We start from the raw sequence: 12666 nt of genomic DNA, 5'->3' as shown, positions 1-12666 counted from the left end.
AATCATTTTTGTATAGTTGCAAATTAAAACAATCCAGCACACTAGTTAAATGTTAAGATAGTCAAATGAAATAAAATTAAATAAATCAATAAACTTCTGGCTTACAGAAAAACGTCACCATAAGAATTTATTTAGTTCCTAATTGTATGCAAAGCTATGCTAAGAATGAAATAAACAAAACAAGTATTAACCTTGTCTTCAAGGCGTTAAAGACATAAGGCATAACACAGAACAACAGTGATAGGAACAGAGGACTAAAAATAAGTGCATAAAATAATGATCACATCTGAAGGTAAGCTGAGATTGCCATTCATAATCTGGCTTAGTTAAATGTAGTCACAATTTTGCACTGATCAGGAAACTGTCTTGATGGAAGGGGTAGGGAGAGTAGTTGGATATCACACAAAGTGACACGGTCTTAGAACTAGAGCTGTTTGTTAGATGGCTCACACCAGGCATCTACTCAGCAGAGGTGGGTCTACCGGAGGAGGAGAAAGCAAATGAAACGAGTCTTGGGTACCTAAACCTCATTATGTTTCTCAAAGAGCCTGTGCATTATGTTTCTCAAAGAGCATGCAATAAGGCATGGGACTTTATTAATCCAGGAACCTAAATTTTAATAATCTTATGAGATCATGGCTGCCAAACTTCCCCAAAGACTTGGTTGAACTTCTGGTACAAAATTTTTTATTCATCCTTTTGTTACTTTACTTTGCACTACTAGATCTGGAATAAATCCAATCTATGCCGTTTACTAACTGACTGAATTTACAAAAAATATTTCTCAGTTTCCTCATCTATGTTTCATAGGGTTCTTATGAGAATGAGTTCATGTGGGTACTCTGTAAATAGTAGCCAATTCTATTTACTTTTGATATTTTATTTTAATGTTTTTATTATTTTGTTTATTTATTTTTGGCGGCGTTGGGTCTTCGTTGCTGCACGCGGGCTTTCTCTAGTTGCGGTGCGCGGGGGCTACTCCTCGTTGTGGTGCGCAGGCTTCTCACTGAAGTGGCTTCTCTTGTTGCGGAGCACGGGCTCTAGGCACGCGGGCTTCAGTAGTTGTGGCACGTGGACTCAGTAGTTGTGTCTTGTGGGCTCCAGAGCGCAGGCTCAGTAGTTGTGGTGCACGGGCTTAGTTGCTCCGCGGCATGTGGGATCTTCCTGGACCAGGGCTCGAACCCGTGTCCCCTGCGTTGGCAGGCGGATTCTTAACCACTGCACCACCAGGGAAGCCCTTGATATTTTATTTTTATGCTACTCACATAAATGGTGAATAAATTTAGCCTGAGGGAATCTGCAGTGAAGACAGCCCATATCTTAGCCTTTCCTTTTCAGGTTGACCCATTCTTATGCCTCAACCTATTATTGCTCCATCCTTGCTCCCTTCCAGGCAACACAGTTTAAGAAAATTATCACAAGAAATATGCTGGCTATGGAGAAGCTCACTCAGCATAAGGGAACCAGGTATATAAAATTCAAATGGCAGAATCCTCTCCTAGAACATGGTTCTATTACAGATCTTATGGGCTCTACGTCATCTGCCAGAAAGAGTATACCTTACAAATTTAACTCCTAAATCATTAAAACTTTAGGCATTTTTGCCACAACTCTTTTTTCAGCAGTGTTAAGGGTGGGTTATCTCTGCATGAAAGGATGCTTAACATCACTAATCATTAGAGAAATGCAAATCAAAACTACAATGAGGTATCACCTCACACCGGTCAGAATGGCCATCATCAAAAAAACTACAAACAATAAATGCTGGAGAGGGTGTGGAGAAAAGGGAACACTCTTGCACTGTTGGTGGGAATGTAAATTGATACAGCCACTATGGAGAACAGTATGGAGGTTCCTTAAAAAACTAAAAGTAGAACTACCATACTACCCAGCAATCCGACTACTGGGCATATACCCTGAGAAAACCATAATTCAAAAGGAGTCATGTACCACAATGTTCATTGCAGTTCTATTTACAATAGCCAGGACATGGAAGCAACCTAAGTGTCCATCGACAGATGAATGGATAAAGAAGATGTGGTACATATATACAATGGAATATTACTCAGCCATAAAAAGAAACGAAACTGAGTTATCTGTAGTGAGGTGGATGGACCTAGAGACTGTCATACAGAGTGAAGTAAGTCAGAAAGAGAAAAACAAATACCATATGCTAACACATATATATGGAATCTAAAAAAAAAATGGTTCTTTAGAACCTAGGGGCAGGACAGGAATAAAGATGCAGACATAGAGAATGGACTTGAGGACACAGGAAGGGGGAAGGGTAAGCTGGGATGAAGTGAAAGAGTGGCATGGACATATATGTACACTATCAAATGTAAAATAGCTAGCTAGTGGGAAGCAGCCGCATAGCACAGGGAGATCAGCTCGGTGCTTTGTGTCCACCTAGAGGGGTGGGATAGGGAGGGTGGGAGGGAGACACAAGAGGAAGGAGATATGGGGATATAGGTATATGTAAAGCTGATTCACTTTGTTATACAGCAGAGACTAACACAACATTGTAGAGCAATTATACTCCAATAAAGATGGTAAAAAAAAAAAAAGGGGGTGGGTTATCTCGAATAAGAGGCAAAATAATTTACGTTCCTTAAAAAAAAAAAAAATCATTCTTATCTATTTTGGTTTCACTCTCTAATATGAAGTGTTTGGCGTTTGTTAAGATTTACATTCTTGCCAAGTCAGAGATTAAGTTTTCAGATATCACTCCAACAGTATTCCAAACTGTGTCTTAGGTATCTGATGGCATATAAAATTGTTTCAGAAAATTTAAATACTAGAGATGGCAATCTTACTGGCAAAGCTCTATCCCTAGACAATCTAGATTAGAAGGAATATCTTCCCACATGCTCTATACTGACTTCAGATTTGTGTATGTGCTTAAACATATGCACACCTACAGAATTAACTATAAGACCTTTAAACTGTTCAGCTTCAATTCCTGGAAAAAAATTCCTTGCTTACAGTTAGCTGAGAGCTAGTTAATGAGAGATCATTCTAGTATTTCCAGAAGATTCTAGAAAAAGAAATACAACTCCAATATAAACTATTCCTGAAAAAGTATAACACAGTACAAAATTTTTAGCATTTTGATACATAACTGATATTTCTATTTTAAAATATTTTAAGGAAATCTGTATTTAAAAGCAAATCTCGAAGTTAACCACCGCTATGGCAACAAAGGGACTCTCTTTAATAGTCCTACCTTCAAAGAAAAGGAATAGATTGTACCTATTTAGAAGGATAATTTTGAAAAAAATATTTTTCACTCTATTCCATATTTATTGTTAATTGAATGTGAGGCGAAAACAAAGATGCAGATAGAAGGAAGAATTGAAAAAACAAGGAAGTTACAGCATCCAGACACTGAGGCAGAAACAGAAAACAGCACATAGAGAATATGTATCAAATTGATATAAAATTGTGAATGGAGATATTGTAAAGATAATTTATGCATTTGGTGGTAACTATTTGATTGCTAGGGTTCCTTCAAATGCTAAGGATCTATGATGATGCAACACATTTCTATTCAAGAAACCATTTTTTTGTGGTCTAAAAAATATCTGCACCAAGAATCTCCCTCTGATCTTGTGAGATCCATCCATATCTGCAAGTAAATTAATGTATAAATTGAGAAATATTTAGTGTTATATTGTAAGCTTAAGTCATAGCAAAGATGATCACAGATATCGAAGATTATCTAATTTTAAGAAAGGTCTATATTAGATCATCAACTTGTTCACCATTATAGCAACTTAATTTTAACAAGTATATAAAAACTAATACTTCTATTAGCCTCTTTCTTCATTTTCCTTTCCTATGTGAAGATGAAATAATTCAGATTGTTCAATTCCAACTGAGTTTTCAGTCAATGCCAAGCACAGTACTGTACAGAGTTGTGATAATACATCTGCTGACTAGATTAATAACAATGGACCCACGAATCACCTAATTATTGGATAAAAAGTAAACTAGGTTCATTTCAACTTGGCAAGAATGTTTTTCAACTTAATTTTCTATTTTTATCATATAGATTATGAACATATAACCCACAAATACCAGGAGAAAGAAATAGTGAAAATACTACAACTCCCTGGATTATCCTAAGAATAAAGGAGATAATATACATGAAAATTTTTAGTTTCCTACAAAGACAATTTCACCTTAGTTGCTGAAGTACAAATACGTGTTTACTGATATGTTTTCAGTATTTGTGTCCAATAAGTACACTTTAAAAGAAGTTTTAAAAATTAAGAAGAAATAAATCCTTAAAACACGACTCAAGGGGGCCAAATGTCTGTGGTTATTTTAAAAGTGACATTTAAAAGGGAAGAAATGATAAAATGGAGCACACTAAGAAAGCAACCGATGACACATCAGAAAACATTTACTAATTCTTAGGATACAGGACAGAAACTTTCCAAATATTAAACTTAATAAGGAAATTTGAGAATAAAAATGTTCTATCAGAGCCACTCAGAAAGAAGGCGCTCTGAAGGAAAGGCATGGTAGAGAAAGCACTGGTCTATCCTGACACCTGTTTTGAATTTCTGTTCTACCATTTAGCTCTATGACAACAGGAAGTTTTGCTAACAATTTTGGAATTCAATTTTCTTCTCTTTAAAAAAAATGGGAATACTGTTTTATTTCTAAGGTTTTTTTCACCTTTAAAAATTATCACTCCAGGGAATTGACAACAATCTAAAATTAGAGAACTTGGTTTTAACTGCACCTCCTTAGACAAGTTGATTACATTTAATTTTCTTCATGCATGAAGTTTTAGACAAAGTTATCTCTAAAATCTTTTCCAGTTTCTACTTCTTATAAGAATCATATTATGAAGAAAAAAACAACAACAGCAACTGAACTCTGAATGGTCGCTTAGAAATAATGAGCACATAAGCAACTCATTAGCTGGATCTGAGTATCCTAGGTAGTAGAGATCTTAGCAAAGCCTAAAAGCAGCTCATGGAAGACATCTGCTGCTGAAACTGGGAATTGAGCACATGTGTAAGCTACAGTAAATACAAGGGCAGAAAAGAATTTTGATAATTAGAGAGCAAAGCACTGTCAGGTTAAAAATGGAAGAAAAACAGTTTTCACGAAAGCTCAACTTCCAGTGTGGCAGAATACACACACTAGGTGACTGATTTATATGATATAAAATATAAAGTGACTAATAGGAACAGTTAGCAGCCGACAATGAATAGATAAAACAAAGGAAGAGACCATCATGAGTACGATTCTTTATACAGGCCAATAGTTACTAAGGGTACACCTAGAAGAATATAGTTTCCATATACAAATTATCTAGTTTTCCAATAAGAATTTTTAAAAAAACCTCCCTGAATAGCAATAATAAAACCATTTGTTTCTGGTTTTCAACTGTGTCTAAACTCTAGAACAAAAATAAGGAAAGGTTAGCATCACAGGTTGGCTAGAATGATACGCCAAAGATGACAGGAAGGAAACAGAACTATTCAACTTCTATTTTGCTTCCATCTTTTGTCTCAGGAGAATGCTTTTTAGACCAGAAAGATAGAAGGTAATGTTAAGACTGATCAAAATGCAAAACAGGTGAAGAGACTGGGTACCTTAAATGAGTTCAAGTCTCTAAGCTAAATGAATCACTTCCCTGAAACAGAACTTGTGAATATAATTGTAGAACCACTGTTGACAAATCTGAGCAAAAACAGAAAATGGCAAAGATACAAAAGGACTGGGATTCCCTGGTGGCGCAGTGGTTGAGAATCAGCGGTTGAGAATCTGCCTGCCAATCAATGCAGGGGACACGGGTTCGAGCCCTGGTCTGGGAAGATCCCACATGCTGCAGAGCAATTAGGCCCGCGAGCCACAACTACTGAGCCTGCGCGTCTGGAGCTTGTGCTCCGCAACAAGAGAGGCCGCGACAGTGAGAGGCCCGCGCACCGCGATGAAGAGTGGCCCCCGCTCGCTGCAACTAGAGAAAGCCCTCGCATAGAAACGAAGACCCAACACAGCCAAAATAAATAAATAAATAAATAACGTTCCCTTAAAAAAAAAAAAAAAGATACAAAAGGACTGTACGTGGCTAAATATTCCAATGTTCAAAAAGAGATAGGACTCAAGAAATTTAAACTATGGAGTCTGTTGTAGATCTTTTGAAAAAATGTGGAATAGCTTAACACAAATAGGTTTTATCAGATCTCAGAAAAGGAATCAATGAACATGTGATACTTCTATGAATTTACTAAAAACAATAATAACCAATTAGCCACATAATCTGTTTTAGAGGTACCAGACTAGTAGATCTGTATAAATACTATGTTTTTAGGATTTAGTGAAAGTTCTCTAGTGTCTTTGTGAACAAGTTAGACAAATGAGGGTTAGAGGTAATACAGTGAAGGAGATTAGTATTTTGTTGAACAACCTCATTCAACAAAACTGACTGGTGTAAGGAGAAACCTATTAACATGCTATATGGATGTGTGCTTTGCTGTTTTATTCAACATTTTTATCCACAATAGGAAAAAAATATTTAGTGCCTGCAGTAACTTCCTATCTTGTATCTTAGAGAAGGTCCTCTAACCAGTTCACAGTGGAGTACATATTTGTTAGAAAAAATATATATATATACCTATACCAAAGATTAAAAGTATATGAAACTCACCTTACATGTACCTTCAGAACTTATTTTACTGTGTAATTTCATCACAAGTAAACTCTAATAAGCAGTGCCCAAAAACGAGCTGAAAGAAATACTTTTAATTTTCCTATGTTGCATTTTAAGATAAAGTACCTCAGCGAAAAGAAACAGTGTATATCAGATTGGAGAGAAGAACTATTGTAAGAAGTACTACTGCATCTACCACCACTAACTATTACAATTGCCACTACTCATACACACTTGAATAGTACTTACTAGTGCCAAATACTGTTCGAAGGGCTTTAGACCTATTAATTCACTTAACTGTCAAAAAACAGTCTTAGGTACTATTACTATACCCTTAGGAATCCGAAGTTCAAAGACGCTAAGTAACAAGCCCAAAGTCACTCAGCTAGTAAGTGACAGGGCCAAGATTCAATCCTGGCAGACTGGTTTCAGAGTGTGTCCCCTAAATCACAACCATACTATAATGCCAAGGGCATCTCCAAATCTGCAAATTTTTCACTCTTTTGCATTTAAACAAAACCTAATACCTTTCACTCTCTTTAAAGAGCTTCAAGAACTCTGCAAGTCTGTGTGAGAGATAGCATCCCATTTGAATTACCAGTATACATGGGAAGAGGACTACTGCTTCTCAAAGAGCATCTCAGACTCTCAAAACATACTGGCTTCTTCTTCAGAGGAACAGTACTAACTTTATTGTTATATGGTCCTCACTCTGAACCTAGACATACTTCCTCAGATATTTAGTTTCTGTTTAATTACTAACTACAAATAGAAATGGAATATAAATAGAATCAGAAGTTAGAAATTATTACCTGAAGAGAATGAACCCAAGTGATTCTACTGCTGCCCTCCTGACATCGTCGTTAACATCACTTACCTAGGAAAAAATTTCAAGGATAATTACATTATACTACATGCATCCTATTACTACATTCATTACATTACTAGAATAAACTGATATGAGAGGCCCACATCATTTAAATGTAAACTAGATCTCATTAGCATATTACCGTAGCCACCTCCCTAATTCATGGTTTCACTTTCAGCAGTTTCAGTTACCCACAGTCAACTGTGGTTTGAATATTTATTAAATGGAAAATTCCAGAAATAAACAATTCATAAGTTTTAAATTGCATGTCATTCTGAGTATTGTAATGAAATCTCACGCCATCCCACTCTGTCCCGCCTGGGATGTAAATCATCCCTTTGTTCACTGTATCCAAGTTGTATATGCTATCCACACACTAGTCACATAGTAGCCCTCTCAGTTATCAGATCGATGCGGTATTGCAGTGCTTATATTCAAATAACCTTTATTTTACCTAATAATGGCCCCAAAGCACAGGAGTAGTGATGCTGCAATTCAGGTATTCTCTTACTGTGCCTGATTTATAAGTTAAACTTTATTACAGTTATGTATGTATGTACGTATGTATATGAAAAAACATAGTATATGTACTATCCGTGGTTTCAGGCATCCCCTGGGGGTCTTGGAACATATACTCCGTGGGTAAGGGGGGACTACTGTATTCCTCTATTAGAATGTCTTACCCCAATTAAGAAAAATTCATCTGAGAATTTCTTCATTTCAAGGCTTAGAAGCCTTTATAGTTAGGTGAAGTTTAAGATGCAGGGCTACTTGTAAAGACTATTTCAGCTCTACCATAGCTTTTGTGGGCCACGTTGAAAATCTAACCATTCCTTCAATGTTGTTTTCAAAACCATATGTCCTAAACTCAAGCAAAATACAACCATCTATAACATACCACATGCTGCACTGATAAGTAATAAATTATTAATAAATACTGTGTCATGTGAATATCTCTAGGAAGAAAGAAATAATAATAGCTCTAAACCCTTTCTGCATGGGAAGATGACCTTGGGTCTACCATCTCCCAGCACCAAGATGGTAGAAACCTACTGGGTTGAGACATATGGAACGTCCACTGTGTTATCAGGCAACATTATTTATCACTGAAAAACTGTACCTGGATTGGGTGACTCTGAGTGGAAAAAGCCTGTTGGAAAACATGGGCATTGGCTTTCCTGTGCAACGTGTCTCTTGTCATAGAGCATGTCCCTTAGGGGTACCTGGAAGCTAACTTCACAGGCTGTAAAAAGAAGTCGTTCCTATTGTTCATTAGATTTCCCTACCTGGGGTGGCTGCACACATTCACATGGTCTTTTTTTTTTTAAACACAATAAAAGAGTTTAATAAGGTGTCCAGTTTACAAAATAAATCTATAAAAAACAATAGCTTTTGTTTTACACCAATAATAACCTGGCAGAAAATGTAATGGGAGGAAAATTCCATACACAATCATAACAATAAATATGAAATACCCAGGAACAATTCTCCTGAGGTGTGTTGAAGTCCTAGACGAATGCTTTACAATTTATTTGCAGACAGGAAGACATATCATGTTCCTTAAAGGGAGCAGCTGATATGCAGTTTGAATTTTCTGTGTTGTAACTCTCATTACACTTGTATTAATTTGTTCTGGCATCTGTATTCCCCACGACACTGTAAGCTCAATGATGCCAAAGACTACGGGTCATTCCATGCTGTGTTCTAGTGCATGTCCAAGTTGCTGGATCCATTCACATGGGCTTGTCCCTTATAAATGAGGGTGCCCCTTGGAACAGAGTTTCAGAAGTTGCCCCTAAATGACTTTAAGGACTTTCATTCAAATAGACACACTGTTATCCTTTCCTGTATCCTTCTGAAAAGCTAAGTGAACCTGGCGCTAGGTTACGGCTGACTGTGCTCCATGAATGAGAATCTGAACCTGGGGCCGCTGGTGGTAGTTATGTGGTGTGGGTGTGCAGTCATCAGCACATTTAGTGTCTGTCTGCAAACTTTCTCTTCCATGTCTATCCAAGAAAGGTCAGAGTACTTACAGCAACGTGTAGCAGGCGGCGAATAGCTTTGTTGTTACCTGAACCACAATAAGCCATGGCCACGGTATACATTCCAGATCGTCGAAGAATTGGATCCTAAGAAATAATTCAATGTCAATCATCAACTTATTTCAGATAGTAACTTCTACAGGCTTAGTTTCATCCATCAGGGGAGTTGGTTTTAGGTAAGAAATGATGAACTCAAGGAGCACCATTTTGTGGTTGGCAGTTCTCTAAACAAACGGAGAATTAAAAGACTCTAATATGGTAGTAGTTAACTGCTTTTAATTCCCAATATTCTGTGCAACATGCCTATGCTGCCTCACACTTTTTAGAAAGTATAAACTCAAGCCCAATACCAACACTCACTGCCCTATGATTCTCAACTTCCATTTGTCAAACAACAAAGAAGCTTGCTTCTAATTCTACATTCTAACTTGCTTTCACCTTACCACTTAATTCTTGGGCACTGAGCATTGAGTGGAAGAGATACGGAGTCTGACAGTTGAGCAAAATAATTAGTAGTTTTATCAATAAACTATAGCAGTGGATGTTTTTATCAGACTACAGAGGACAGTACCGTTTACCACTGACTACCTACCATATACAATACCACTGTAAAAACAAAACAAAAGGCAAAGGAAAAAAATCTCACCCAAATAAATAAGTATAGGGATTGGCACTGCTTTTTGATGAAAAAACAATGAAGTAAACTTTATATCTTATTAAATGATTATGAAATCATCCCCAAAACATTATTTCTAAAAGAAATCAACATATATTTCTAAAGAACTTTTCTAAATCTGCTTATTTGAAAATCACTGAAATCTTGATTAAATTTAAAATTCTCAAATTAGCCCTACTCACCACTTTTAATCAGTGTTTTTCTTTCCTAAATTCTATTAGGCTTTATATATCTTTTGAGAAGTTTTATCAACAAATGTGCCTAAGATTTCTGATAGGAATAGAGATAATTTCCAGTAAAGGTTAAGTGTTTCTGTAAATGCTGGATATAATAACCAGAGGGTGAGGAAATGCAGGGAAAAAGGGATGAATAATATGTGATCTCACCTTATCACGGCAGAGAGATTCAATGAGAGCATCAGCCTCTTCCATCCTCCCGTACATCACTAATGCTATGCCAACTGCAAGACCACGTAGAATCTTCTCATGTTGAGTTTCCTGTGCATAGCCAACCATGTCCTCAATAGCCTGGGCATTTTTAGAGCCCAACATAACCAAACCTAGGGCCAGGCCAGCTGCTTCCCCTAGTGAGTGAAAAGCAAAACATTAAAGAATAAGAGTCATGTATGTAAAGTAAATAAAACATATCCTATTGGAAGTGCTAACTATTAGCATCAACTATCAAAACAACCATTAGCTTCTGAGAGCCTTTTTTCAAGTCATCAGATATAAAGAAGAATAGTTTATGTGGAAGTACATCCATATATTTACAGCTATTTTCCTTTTAAATCTTGATAGGATACACTACCAAATCCTACAGTGATTTCAAAGGAGACATTATGGCAATATTTTTTCTACATTATCACCAAGCAGTATAGACAGCCCCAGGATACAAGCAGATCACTCTAATAAACTTCTATTTACAAAAGTCAGTTATACAGACATACACACAAGATATACCATTTTAAAAAGCCTATATATCACAAAACATATTTTTATAAGATGAGTTTGATAAATGGGGCAAATAGAGAAATCTATTAGATTTTTAAGAGACCACAAAATATAGGTAGAAAACAAATATTACAGTTACATTAATTAATCCTAGAGTTTGTCATCTTTGGAAAGAATCACTTACCTGTCACAGCATCATCCTGATAAAGGTTTGTTTTTAGCAAATCATACACATCCTGGCGTGCAGTCCCCATGGCAGCCAAACCAAGGCCCAGACTGCCACCATGTCGAACAATCTAAAGAAAAAGGATGGGCTCCATTTATTTGGTACACTGCACTTAAAATCCAAGCTTTCATTCAAATTTCAAAACACATTGTGATATTAGGCATGGAAAGCAGCTGGCCTAGGAAGTATGATCAAAGGATACAGAGGGCCAGTGGTAACCTCACCAATTTCAGTTTCAAAAGAATGCTGCTTGCTGATGCAAAATAATAGTGAGTTGAGAAGGAAATGAAAAAAATGAAAGTGGAGACAGTACAGCTCTCTTTTAATAAATTTACATGAGAAGGGGAGGAGAAAGATGACAACAACTAAAAGGGAGAAGCAAGTGGTGAGGAAAGGTTTTTTTAGGATAGGTGAGACCTGAAGATGCTTGTGGACTGAAGGAGGCAGCACAGAAGGAAACTGAAGATAGAGGAGAAAAAAGTTTCTTCATAACTTCATGGTTATGAAGAAAGTGGGAGAAAATGGTGTCAAGACCAAAAGTTAGTCTTTATTTGAGGAACACTTTTGTGGTGATCTGTTACTTTTGAATGTACAGTATCCTCTTATTGGTGACAGCACCCCATTCCTGCTTGGGGAATATTCCTCCCCACTGGTTCGAGTCTTGGTGGGACCATCACTTAAAATAAGCTCCCATCTTCCCCTAGCGGAAGTGTGGGCCTGTGACCCAAGACAGGCCAATCAGATGCTCCTCCGGAATTTTAATCTTTCTTAGGTGGAATGACCCAAGGACCAAAAACATTTCAAGTTCATTCACCCTGACAGCAGTGCCCTGAAGAGATGATCCCATTAGTTCCTGTTATCTAGATTCCCAGAACTGCCCTGCCCTTAACCTTTGTGAGAACTGGTTCATCAGCCTTTCCTTTAATTAAATAAGCTACTTCCAATAAACTCCTTGTTTAAGCAGAGGGTTTTACTGCTGGTAACCAAAAAGTTTTATCTGACAAGAAAATTTTTACCTGAGACCAACAGAGGAAATGAGGTAGAGATATGTATAAACTATATGATTTGTGGATAGGGAGCTTATTAGCTGAGAAAGGCCCTCCTACTGGCCTCAGTCTTTTCACTGAAGTAGGACAGAATTTTCTGGCTCACTTAGCTACTCTCCCAATAGCTTTCTAAAAGAGACTAACATAAAAGTTAAAGTCTAAAATCCTATGTGTCAAGGTTCCTT

General features: G+C 36.9%; 1 protein-coding gene across 2 annotated transcripts in view; it reads right to left on the bottom strand.

Moving 5' to 3' along the window:
* The window catches only part of PSMD1 (proteasome 26S subunit, non-ATPase 1), a 108031-nt gene that overhangs the window by 74243 nt on the left and 21122 nt on the right, over positions 1-12666 (bottom strand). For both annotated transcript variants that reach the window (XM_036857368.1, XM_036857369.1), the window contains 4 exons: positions 11394-11505; positions 10646-10842; positions 9575-9670; positions 7486-7550 (listed from right to left, as the gene is read on the bottom strand). In XM_036857368.1, coding sequence (XP_036713263.1) covers positions 7486-7550; positions 9575-9670; positions 10646-10842; positions 11394-11505 — 470 coding nt within the window. The remainder of the gene's footprint in view (positions 1-7485; positions 7551-9574; positions 9671-10645; positions 10843-11393; positions 11506-12666) is intronic.

This window comes from Balaenoptera musculus, chromosome 7 (assembly GCF_009873245.2).
Source record: "Balaenoptera musculus isolate JJ_BM4_2016_0621 chromosome 7, mBalMus1.pri.v3, whole genome shotgun sequence".
Taxonomy (NCBI): domain Eukaryota; kingdom Metazoa; phylum Chordata; class Mammalia; order Artiodactyla; family Balaenopteridae; genus Balaenoptera; species Balaenoptera musculus.
This window is presented reverse-complemented; position numbering and strand designations above follow the sequence as displayed.